Source organism: Hevea brasiliensis, chromosome 11 (genome assembly GCF_030052815.1).
Source record: "Hevea brasiliensis isolate MT/VB/25A 57/8 chromosome 11, ASM3005281v1, whole genome shotgun sequence".
NCBI lineage: Eukaryota > Viridiplantae > Streptophyta > Magnoliopsida > Malpighiales > Euphorbiaceae > Hevea > Hevea brasiliensis.
In genome coordinates this window covers 94,155,438-94,167,595 of record NC_079503.1, presented here as the reverse complement: position 1 = coordinate 94,167,595, position 12,158 = coordinate 94,155,438, and the positions used below count along the sequence as shown (strand labels likewise).

General features: G+C 30.2%; 1 protein-coding gene across 1 annotated transcript; it reads right to left on the bottom strand.

Annotated features, from left to right (window-relative positions):
* Positions 1-6,091: 6,091 nt before the first annotated feature.
* Positions 6,092-11,449, bottom strand: LOC110662225 (G-type lectin S-receptor-like serine/threonine-protein kinase RKS1). The gene is made up of 8 exons (XM_058130366.1): positions 10,779-11,449; positions 10,198-10,502; positions 7,811-7,945; positions 7,525-7,688; positions 7,195-7,405; positions 6,844-7,081; positions 6,594-6,744; positions 6,092-6,510 (listed from the first exon to the last, which is right to left on the bottom strand). The coding sequence occupies exons 1-8, from the start codon at positions 11,438-11,440 to the stop codon at positions 6,205-6,207; spliced, it is 2,172 nt and encodes a 723-aa protein (XP_057986349.1). The 5' UTR covers positions 11,441-11,449; the 3' UTR covers positions 6,092-6,204.
* Between the last annotated feature and the right edge of the window lie 709 nt (positions 11,450-12,158).

The following is a 12,158-nucleotide window of genomic DNA, read 5'->3' as shown; positions in this document are numbered from 1 at the left end:
AGGTCTCCATATTGGTTGCTAAAGAGAACTCCAGAGTAGCCCTTGATGGGATTGTTGCTACTTGCGACCCACACCACCGTTTCTCCAGGCACCTTATGGAACCAAATTCCAAGATATCTATAGCTGGAACTGCCAGGGCTGAAAAATCCCAAGCTATAACTGTTGTTTTGGGAGATGAGAAAGTTGACATCCATAATGGTTTGGTTTATCGTTATGGTGTCTATAGACGTGGAAAAGATGAAATAAAGAGAAGCAGCTTTTCAGCCATGACAATTATCAGTTGACCTTGACTTCACGAAGCTTTGTGGTGTATAACTCGTCGTCTTTCTGATCTTTGCACTTTGGTCCAGTTTCGGAGTACATATACAGCTGAAACTGTTGACTCTGTCCCTCGATATGGAAACAATTTGCATTTGACTCACCATTTTATATATATATATATATATATATATATATAAATGAGAAAGAAAATCGTAACATTGACTTAATATACTCAAAGTTGGGATGGCAGCTTCAGATAATATGCAGATATTGATACTTCAAATTAAAATTTCTCCTTCTTCATATAGTTTAGATTAATTAGACTACCTGATTAATTTAATTTAATATTTTTATATAACTAATTTTAATTAAAATTCGAATTCAAAACTTTACCTTTTAAGATTATTTTAAATGTCATTTAACTTCAATATTTTTCTTAAAAATTATTCAATTGCAATGTAGATATTATTAAAGTCATTATGATTTGACATTATAGATTTTTAGATTAACCTAAATAAATTTTCACCTATGGTCACTCAATTTTAATTTTTTTAAATATTATCACTTAATTTTAATTTCTTTCTCAAAACTTACTCTTTAAGTGAATTTAAAATTCATATTGCCTGTAAGTATTTTTTTTTATGTTAAATTTTCAAAAAACATTGTCACTCAATTTTAGGAGGCTTTTCAAAATATTTTTGTTAATGTAATAATTATAATATCAAATATCAAATATCTCAACAATCCTTAAAATAAAATAATAAAATAAATTTATTTAAAATCTTTATTATATAATTAATAAAATAACATTAAACCTATATATATATCTTTTATTAATTTATAATAATAATAATAATAATAATAATAATAATAATAATAATAATAATAATAATGTAGAAAATATGATTATTTCAATTTATTTCTTTAAATTACAAGTGAATAGTATATATTACATTAAATACACTCAATTTCAATAATAAAAATTAAAATTTAAAAATAAATTTGAAATGTATTAAAAGCATTAAAATAATTAAATTAATAAATTACATCTTAAATTTTAGAGTATTACATGATGTGATTATTGTAAATATATTGATTTTAGTATAAATATTTGAAATTTAATAATTTTTTTTAGAAAATATGAAATTAGGAGAGATATGAGAAAAAAAAATTATAATAACCTATAAGCTTAAAATTACGAGTAATATAGACTTTATGTTTATTTAAAATAAATTTGAACTTAGATTAACTCGGAAACCTATAATATATCGTCACAATAATTTTAATAAATTAAAATTAAATAATTTAAAAAAAATAAACAATTTTATTGAAATAATCCATAAAATACATCGACAAAATTAACATCTCAACTTATGTTACTTACCTCCCCATCCTGAACATGGGTATATCCCGTATCCGTCAAAATTGCCCAAAATCTTTTTCATGTTGTAATACTGTGGGCTATTTTCTGTGGTTTCTGATTGAGAATCTATTCTACACTTAATTAATGAGAAATATAAGGTACGATATTTTCTGATCAAATCATCAGGCAATGAAGTATTGCTTTTGATGCTTCTTCAAAAGTTTGGCAACCCCCGAGCCCATGTCAGATCAAAATAAATTGTGATGTAGCCTAGAGAGAGGGGCATTTTTATGCAGTTGTAGCTGCTGTTGTCAAGGATCATTTGGGCAAGCTGGTTGATGGTATAATTCAGAAATGTGTTTGTTCCTCTCCTCTATCAAGGGAAGCATAAGCCTTGTTATGCGGAATCAAACTGGCAAAAGCTAAAAGTTTCTCCTCCATTATTTTTTAAACTGATAATTCCATTATTATAAAATATTTAAAAAATTCAGGGTAATATAAATTTTTTTTTTAATAAAAATTTAAAAGTAGACTCTGTTAATTTAAAATAAAACATATGTGTCAAATCTCTCAAATCATGTGACAAGAAGATTTCAAATCACACAATAAGGGATTTCAACTCATATGAAATCTACCATGCATTGCTTTATTAAGCACTCCCATATACCTTTCGATTTGATTTTTTCCTCGTAAGGGTTCATGCATGGTTTGTGACTTAGTGTTGCAGACACTAAAAATATTAAGAAAAATTTATAATATTAATTCCTCATGAACTCAAGTTTTATTTTAATTAATAGGTAATTCCCACATTATGCTGCAGAAATTTAAATATGTTTATAAAAAATTCGTAGCAATTAATATTCAATATTATCAGCTTGACAGAGATGATGAATAAAGAAAAAGCTTTAAAGATTTGTTAACTTGCAAAATTTGCAACATTCAATAAGATGTTAGTTTGTGAGAAGGCAAAATAAAAGAAATTTAAATTAGTAGCATTGGCAAATTAGAATGCTTTGGCTAAATTCCATTCCAACAATCTCTCCAATATGTAATTATAATTATAATTATAATAAAGAAAATATCTCCAACATCCTCCATAAATTTAATAATATCTAAAATAAATGAGATTAAATACTATGAGATTTTTAACAATATCTAAAAATAAATATTAATAAACAGATTTTTCTAAATCCCACTGTAACAATTTATCTCAGTAAATCTCTTTGTATATGATCGAGAAAATCCCTCTAATATCCTCAATAAATGTAACAATACCTAAATTAAATAAGAGTTTACTAAACCCCACTCTAACAAAAAAAAAAAAAAAACATGAAAAAAAATATTCAAATTACATAAATGTGAATTACAAATTACTAAAAAAACTTTGAAACTCTAGTTCTTAGTCCTAGATATATGGTAAAAAAAAAAATAAAAAATAAACTCTGATGTTGTTCAATACTAATAAAAAAGGAAAATTATTATTTAATCTTCATTTTTTTAATGAAATTAACTATTTAATTCTGTATTTTAAAAAATATACTATTAGTTTTTGTATTTTACTTATGCTAGACTGTGTAATCCTTTCATTAATTTTTTTTATTAGTCAATACTAGTTAAACTACTATTTATTCTGTTTATTTTAATAAAATTAATTAGTTAGTCCATATATTTAAAAAAAAATTTACTTTTGTTAATCTTATAATTTAACTTTGTTAACTATTTAGTCTCATAATTATTTTTATATCTAAATTATCTTAATCTTCTCTCCAATTCTTTCTTATCCTCCCATATTTTTCACTCCCCCCCCCCTCCCCCCCCGGTCCTCATTTTCTATTTGTTTTCATCTGCTAAGCTATCTACACAAAAAAAAAATTAATAGTTTTCTTAAATTTTTAAGTAATTAAGAAAAATTATTTCTCTATAAGGAAAACACAAAAATAATATCCAAGAAATTAAAAATTAAAAAAAATGTAAATTCAAATTTATTATTCACGTAGTAAATTTTATATTTTTATCCAATAATATATTTTTTAAAATACTGTATTTTTTAAAAATATATTGATCAATTAATTAATTTCACTAAAATAAAGAGATTAAGTAGTAGCATTTTTTAAAATACAGAGATCAATTAATTAATTTTTTTAAAATATAGAGATTAAATAATTTAAATTGCATGAATAATAGAAAAATTAATGAGAGACTAAATAGTTTAACGAAAGTAAAATACATAAACTAAATAATATATTTTTTAAAATATAATAATTAAATAATTAGTTTCATTAAAATACCTAGTTGCTAAAAGGTCTTGCCTCCCAATGCACTGAAAAAAAAAAAAAAAAAAGAATTAAAGACTTTAGCTGCCATAGGTGGATATTTCCGCATGAAGAAGTTATTTCTTAATTTCTTTATTTTAAAATGGCATTAACTAATTATTATAAATTATTAAACAGAAAAAGTTAAACATTTTCATTAATTGATAATTATATGCAACATTTTAATTTTAGATCACATATTCTTAATTTTAATAATGTAAGACAGTATTAATTTCTCTTTTAACTTACAAATTTTGATTGAATTAATATGTTTGTTCTTGTGATGATACTGAGTTTCTCATGTAAAGATGTATTGACGCAAAAATCTTGTATTGTTGGAACTTGTGAAAATTTTGGCGTTTGATGGATTTTGAGAGGCTTTAATCTTGAAAATTATTTAGTGTTGTTAAAGGATTTTAACTTTGAAACTAATATGATTTGTTGAATTTAATTTTTTTTTTTTTGCTTTATTTTGAAATTATTATGCTTTATTAATTTTGGGATAAGATTATAATTTATTGATTTTATTGATGATAATTATGAAGTTGTTGGCTTCGTCTGATTTGATTCAATATATTACTGGGTGTTAAGTTTGAATTCCCAATCTTTGGAGGCCATTTTGTAAAGTGCCCATTTGGGAAAATTTTAATTTGGTGTCAACTTGCCCTTTAACGCCTACCTCTATAACTCTAGCCCTCAAATCTTATCCAAGCCCAGGCCTTCTGCCTAGCTCATATCCCCAAGCGCCTTGGAATGGGGAGGCAGCGGGCCAACCGATGAATTGAAGGCCCTTGTACGGTAGAGATGTACATGAATTGATTTGGACGGGTTTCACATATTTTATCAAATTAAATTAAAAAAAATTACTTTTGATAATATTTAAATTAAAATTAATAAATTAAATTACAAAATCATAAATATTTAATTTGTACAATAAGTAAGTTGAGCTGTGTTTAAACGGTTTTTACTTGTTTTAATATTTTTTTAATGTTTATAATTTAACTCTTACTAAAGTTTTTTCATATATATTTTATTATGTACTAATTTAAAAATTAAAATATTAATTTAAAATATGTTATTCAGTAAAAATAAATAAAAATAAAAAAATGAAATAAAATTATTTAAGTGTTATATATATATTTGATTCAAGTGGGGACAAAAAACTCTGTTTTGCTTAGTTCAAAGAAAAATTTATATACAATAATAATTATTTGTTGAGAGAAAAAAATTCAAATTTTCAACATATAATTGAATAGAAAAGAACATAATTTTATAAAGAGCTATAATTTGAATTTACTATTATCCTTGATGAGCTTTTATTTTTTGAAAGTTTTTTAATATATGTAAATCGATTTCTCATTCAATTTTGTAATCGAGTTTTTACAATTTTCATTGTAGAATTGTAAATGTAACCAATAATATTAATGTCAATTTCATAATTAAATTAAATAATTCAATTTGTACACTAGATTTTTCTTTGTTTTGATTAGTTTTTGATTAAGACTACTAATTCTCTTAATTTACCTTATGAAATTGAGTTTTTCACTAATTTTATTGTCACAAAAAAAATGGTCAATTGTTATAAAATGATAGAAAAAAAAAATTAATAAAAGATATGTTAAATAAAGATATTATAATTTTGTGAATACGAGAAATAACAAATATAGAGTTGGAGAGAAAAAGAGATATATTTTTAGAGTTTAGTGGATTTTGACTTTCTTAGTTAGATGTATTATTTAATTTAAAAAATTAAAATATTGAGTATTTTTATAAAAAAATAAAATACTAAATATTTATTGTAAACATCTAATAAATCTAAATTTATTAAATATAATAATATTTTAAAAAAATGTAAAAAAATTTATTTGGGATATTATAAAGTAGCTTAATATATATATATATATATATATATATATATTTTATTATGTCAATTCGAAACTCAAATAAAAAATTTAGATTATAATTATTTTCAAATCATAATTAATATTTAAATAAATAAAATCACTCATTTATATTTGAATTTATTCGAGTTAATTGAATTAATTATTAAATAAATAAAACCACTTATTTTTAAGAAGAAAAGAAATTCTTGAACTTGACATTGCGGGAGACATCTTAATTGGCCACAAAGGGTCGAGCCGTAGAAATTCGCTGATAAAACGTCTAACAAGAATTGATATAAGACCAATTCAAATTCCATGGAAACAATATACACAACATTATCCCAGAAATCCATGGCTATGTTAATGTTTTGTCCTACAAATAACTCTAGCGGGCATCGATCTCGGTGATGGTCACGTCATTTAAAGAACCATTTAGTACTCCTGGTTCGGACAGATTAGGATCACTGCAATTTCTTTTGAAAATGAATGCTGGTTGTTTAGGACTGGGAAGGAACGTTTCACCGTTTAGCATTAGAACAACGTTTGGCATAGTGGGTCTATCTCTTGCATCTTCTTGCACACACAATAGCCCGATTTGAATGCATCTCATTACTTCAAGAGGCAGAGACGACTCTTTCAGACATGAATCAACTATGTCCAAAGCTCTTTCTCGTCTCCATAACTCCCAAACCTGCGTTATTGAATCATAGATTTTCTTAGTCAAAATGCCAAATTTGGGTGCTTTTGTTACTTGAAACAATCTCTGTTACTTACATGCCCTATCAGATTCAGGGAAAGATCCTCCATATAACAAGAACTGTTCTTCTTACCACATAAAATCTCCAACAATATAACCCCAAAACTGAAGACATCTGATTTTGTTGAAAATTTCCCAAACACCACGTACTCTGGTGCCATATAGCCGCTGTATACAAGAATAACAAAAAGATAACTTTTAATATTAGCATATGGAGTACTATTTTATCTACTTATCTATTTCTTTGTCTAAGCATGCAACACTTACTATGTTCCCACAATTCGTTTAGTCTGGTCTTGAGCTTCATCCCCTATGAATATTCTTGCAATGCCAAAATCAGAAATTTTTGGATTCATATCAGCATCTAATAATACATTGCTGGTTTTTAAATCTCTATGGATAATTCTCAATCTCGAATCATGGTGAAGGTACAAGATTCCACGAGCAATTCCAACTATTATATCAAACCGTTTACTCCAACACAAGACTGATCTTTCTTTCTGATCTACAAAAGATTTTGAAAGGTTGTGTTATTGACAATGGTCGATCGGAGCCTGTTTTGCAAATAGTGATAAACAATTAGATGAGAACTATGAAGCAACGAGAAAACATTCTTACCAAAAATAAAGTAGTCCAAGCTTTTGTTTGGCAAGTATTCATAAATTAACATTTGTTCTTCTCCCTGAATACAACACCCTAGAAGTTTCACAAGATTCCTGTGTTGAAGCTTTGCAATCAATGTGACTTCATTTTTGAATTCTTCAATCCCTTGCACTGAACTCTGAGATAATCTTTTTACAGCAATCTCTTGCCCATTGTGCAGCTGACCCTGAAACCAGAATCTCATATTTAATCTAAATCAAAAAGAGCTCCTCTTAGAACTATTAAGCTCAGACTTACTACTCGCTAAAACTTTCAGATGCTTAAAATGCTTCCATTGGACTTTACCTTGTACACTGTGCCAAAACCACCCCGTCCGAGTCTGTTAGCTGGACTAAAATTGTTAGTGGCAGTAGATACAGTGCGTAGGTTGAAAAATGGCAAATCTGTGTATTCCCTATTTTCTAAAAGCTCATTTCCCACCATTGTAGGAAATAATCCTTTCCTTTTCTCTGCACTTAGACAGAATGACAGAAGGCAACATGTCATACATTTGTTTCACAAAGGGCTTTTCATACCTTGGACTTCTAAAAATTCGATATAAATACTCGAGTAGACAAGTTTATTGCTTTACCTCCCATTTTCTTCTTCTTCCTTAGCCACAAAAAGGCAAATATGGCAATGATAAATATTGTGAAAGCAGCAGATAATACTGGAATGGCCAACACCCTTTTCTTTTTGAGAAAACTTCTCTTCTTTGCATACTCAGCTGCACAACAGAAGAAATTACAGTGCATACAAAAGCGATATGAGAAAATTAAAAATAAAATTGTAGAAAATGTAGAAATATTGGCCAACTTGATATAAGAACACAAGTGTAGGTGAAATAGCTAAACAAAGAAAATCTTGTTGATGCTGTTCCTTCGGTTAGTAATTTTTCTTCTTTTATATTTGTCATTAACAACATTAACAATATCAATCTAATTAAAAATTACGCAAACCGTGTTAGTTAGCCAAATAAAATGCCATTCTAGTGTAAGAAAGGGACAAACTGACAAGCATTACAACCTGGGGAGATTGTATATATTTGACAAGTCAGAATGAGGCAGACAATGGAGAGGCAAACAAACACATTGCTGTTTTAGGCATCAAGTTGATGGTCAATTTATTTCCATTCAAAGATTAATGGCAATGCAAAAACGAAGAATACCCAACTCAATGCCATCCACACGAACATGCAGATACGTCCCGCTGACTACTGCATCGTGTCCATTAATTTCCCCTAACATGTCCACCAGCCTACTCCTTTCCTCCCTATGTCTAAGCTTGCAAATGCTTTGCATGAACAATTAGCCAAGCACAGTTGCTTACACTCTGTCCTACTCAAACTTGTGTTCATCAAAGCTGCTATTGAAGTATCAGGAACCTTCAATTGCCCTACCTTAACAAACCCTTCTCCACTTCTGCACATTGACATTATTTGCTGTCGCTTACTTACTTACTTCAATGTACTAAGCGCACCGCAATGTCCGTAGATGTACTTTGGCTCCGAACGGGATGCCCTCCTTTAATAGGTACTGACTCTGTTGTCCCAACTCCCAAGTAAGCGGCTGGATCAATGCAGAGGTTTTAACCAGAATTCATATGGGTACATTTTCATCAAACTCTGAAAGGAAAGAGGAGTACATCTCATTTGGATTGTTAATAGATTTATACGAATAACCGGCCACTGGTGAAGATTCCCAGGGCCATGGGGATCTTCTTCAATACGGAATTAAACCGTTGTGCTAAAAGGACCGGTCATCCGCTGATCTCCATGACGTTAAGGATCGTTCTATTCCAATTCTCTGGTCCAACTCAAGTTGAAGCATGGTGTCTATCGGATATTCAAAACTTTGCCAAATAATTCTTTCGCCTTCATCATTTTGAACCAAAACCAGATTTCCTGAATTTAGGAGCCGAGCTGCACAATTCGCTATTCCTTCCACTGAAACTGTTAGAAAATGGAGGCTCATACTCTATGTTAAAAAAAACAGCGGAGCTGAAAATGATTTTACCCAAAATAAAACAAAATGCTTCACAATAACACAACAAAGAAAGATTGAAAATAAAGAGTCAAACACATATTTCATTACTTCAAATACATAACATTTACAAAACAAGAGATTTTTTTTTTCTTCTTCATTTTTTCTCTCACAACTCACTCAATCTCTAGTTCTTACTTTCTCTGCACAGTCTCACTACACAGCACACATTTGCTCAAAAAGCTCCAGCAAACTTCCTTTTTACAGGCAAAGGAATGCTTTCTCCAAGTCAACAAATGCCATACTTTGCATCATGCCTAGGTATGACTTCTATCATTTCTTGTACGCACATTTTTTCACCTAATTTTCACCAAAAGCTCATCAACTCCAACAGAAACATTAGTACACCAGAGAGGAAATTCTGGTCATGCACAATGTTTTCATCTGGGCTTATGGAAAGGACCCCTGAAGGAGTCATTAAATTGTTTGATCTCATCGTAGATATTATTTGATGTTGGGTAGTTTCAAAGAAAAACCTCCCTATCCACAGTCCACAAGTGCTTGATTGAGTTCAAATTTATAAATAAAATGAAGCAGAAGTTCTCGGTGGCGATTAAAACCAGGAAATTTTATTTTTCATGGTTTGTGAAGGTAAAAATTTTAGTAATCTACGCAAACTCTATTTAGCCTGCGTCTGGAGAATAAAAGAAAGAGACCTTTAGATTTACCTCTGATGGTGGCTTGTTGTAATTGAAGTCTCTTGTTTGTGGTATTGCCTCTATGACACGTTTTTTTTGGGTAGTTTTCTTATTAAAAAAGAAATAAAAGTATATGGAACAAAAATAGTAGCAATATTTTCAACTTTAAAGTAGATGTTAATTCTCGTGTTTACTACTATGGTTTTCAACATTAAAGTAGATGTTAATTCTTGTGTTTACTACTACTATGGTTTGGATCAAGAACTATGGCAAGGCAAGAAGAAGAAGAAGAAAAGTACCTAGCTCAATTTTATCCACACGAACATAAAGGTCACTTCCCCCTCTGTACTCCGTCATGTCCATCAACTCTCCGTACCACGTCAAGCAGTAAACCCCTTTCATCTCAAAATCAGAAATTGCAAAAGCTTTGCACGAGCAATTCCTCAAGCACAATTGCTCGCACCCAAAGCTGCTCATGCTCTTGTTCATCGAGGATGCTATTGAAGTATCAGGAAGCTTCACGCCTGCTACCTTAATAAACCCCTCTCTGTTTCTACACATTGACGTTTGTTGCTGCTTCCTTACACACCCAGCTGAACCATGCCTGAAATACCAATTCATTAAGGACTTGGGTTTGTACCCGGGCAAGCAAGTGCACTCATATGCATCAACATTGTTAAAGTTGCATATGCTGTATGGGCCACAATGCCCATATGGATACTTGGGTGCCCACCAGGATTGCTTCCACCGGCGAGAACCATTATCCCAATTGAGACTCTGAAGCAATCCAGAGTTGTCAACCACAGTTCTTGTGATGACAGATTTGTCATCAACCGCGAAACTGTAGTAAATCTCATCTTCAGTGTTGGTAAAAGTATACCTGAATAAATACTGGGGAATTGTTGGTGAGACAGAAGGAGTCCATGGGTTGCCTCGCCAGTACGGGATTAAGCCCTTGTACAGAAAGAACTGTGGTGAGCCTGTAGGATTCAGCTTGAAGGAGAAGTCTCCAATTCCTGGGTCATCTGCTGATCTCCATGACGTTAAGAACCTGTTGAAGCCATTTTTCAGGTCGAGTCCCAATCTAATACCTGGGAGCATTGTATCTGTAGGATAATCGAAGCTTTGCCAAACGATTCTCTCATTTTGGACCAACACCAGATTGCCTGAATCTAGGAGCTGAGCTTTACAAGCATTTCTTCCTTTTAATGAAACATTCGTCGACCATATAGGAAAATTTTGGTCAGTGCTAGCATGGAGCACGAGGTTTCCATCTGAGCTCATTGAGAGGGCTCCTGAGGAATCATTAATTGGATTCTCCCTATTAGCAACCCACACCACGGTTTGTTCTGGTAGTAGTTTATTGTACCAAATGCCAAGATATCTATACCTTGAGCTGATAGGGCTGAAAAAACCCAGAGCAAAATTGCTTTCTTTGGAGAGTAAAATACCGCTGTCTGGAAGTGATTCATTAGCAGTTACGGTGTCAATGGCAATGCAAAATGGGATGAGAAGGGATAGAAGCAGAATTTTCAGGAACATTTTCTCAGTATGACCTATTGATTCCAATAGTGTTTAATTGAAATTCATATATTGAGGTCCATTTTAATTGTTCAATTAACAAAGTTGCTTTCGCTTTACTTTTCAAGGTGGACTTTGGTGATAAATAGTTAACTTCGTAGGGCCAATGGCAATAGTATTAGGATATGGTTTGAGTTGCAGTTGGCACTTGTATTAAGTGTGCTATCTCACCATTATTACGGGCAAATCGAAATTAAGTTCAGGCCCAGAGCAAGTTTTCATCTTATAAGGGAATGATTTTTTTTGTCTAGACCTAATTCAACCCAAGACATAACATGTATGATGGGATTCAATTATTAAATATAAAAGTTCTATATATTTGTATTTTAAATTCATTATAGACCTGTCTAAATAAGAATTTTCAAGAGAGAATGTTAATACAAACAGTTGGGTGGCATGCCATTATCAATATCAATGTTGTTTCCCCAGTAATGGCATGAAACTGATGTTTTGCTTGAACTAGAAGCGGTCTTAATGGGAGACTTTTTTTTTTTTTTTTGTCAAGACCTTAATGGGATTTGACTGGGTTTTAAAATAAATAAATAAAAGTTCTATTGTTCTATTATTCCGGTTGTTTTAATAGAATTTCCATCGAGAAAAAAAAAAGTTTTGATGAAGCTGAAGACAATTTGTCCTTTTTTTTTAATTGAAAATAAATGTCATTAATTTGAAGAGTAAT

Bases quoted from the DNA above. Each gene is read 5' to 3' on its own strand.
- LOC110662225 (XM_058130366.1), bottom strand. From the start codon at position 11,440: ATGTTCCTGAAAATTCTGCTTCTATCCCTTCTCATCCCATTTTGCATT. The intron at 7,689-7,810 runs GTAAAGCAATAA...GTCTAAGTGCAG, and splicing joins GAAGAAGAAGAAAATGGGAG to AGAAAAGGAAAGGATTATTT. The intron at 6,511-6,593 runs GTAAGTAACAGA...TCAATAACGCAG, and splicing joins CCCTGAATCTGATAGGGCAT to GTTTGGGAGTTATGGAGACG.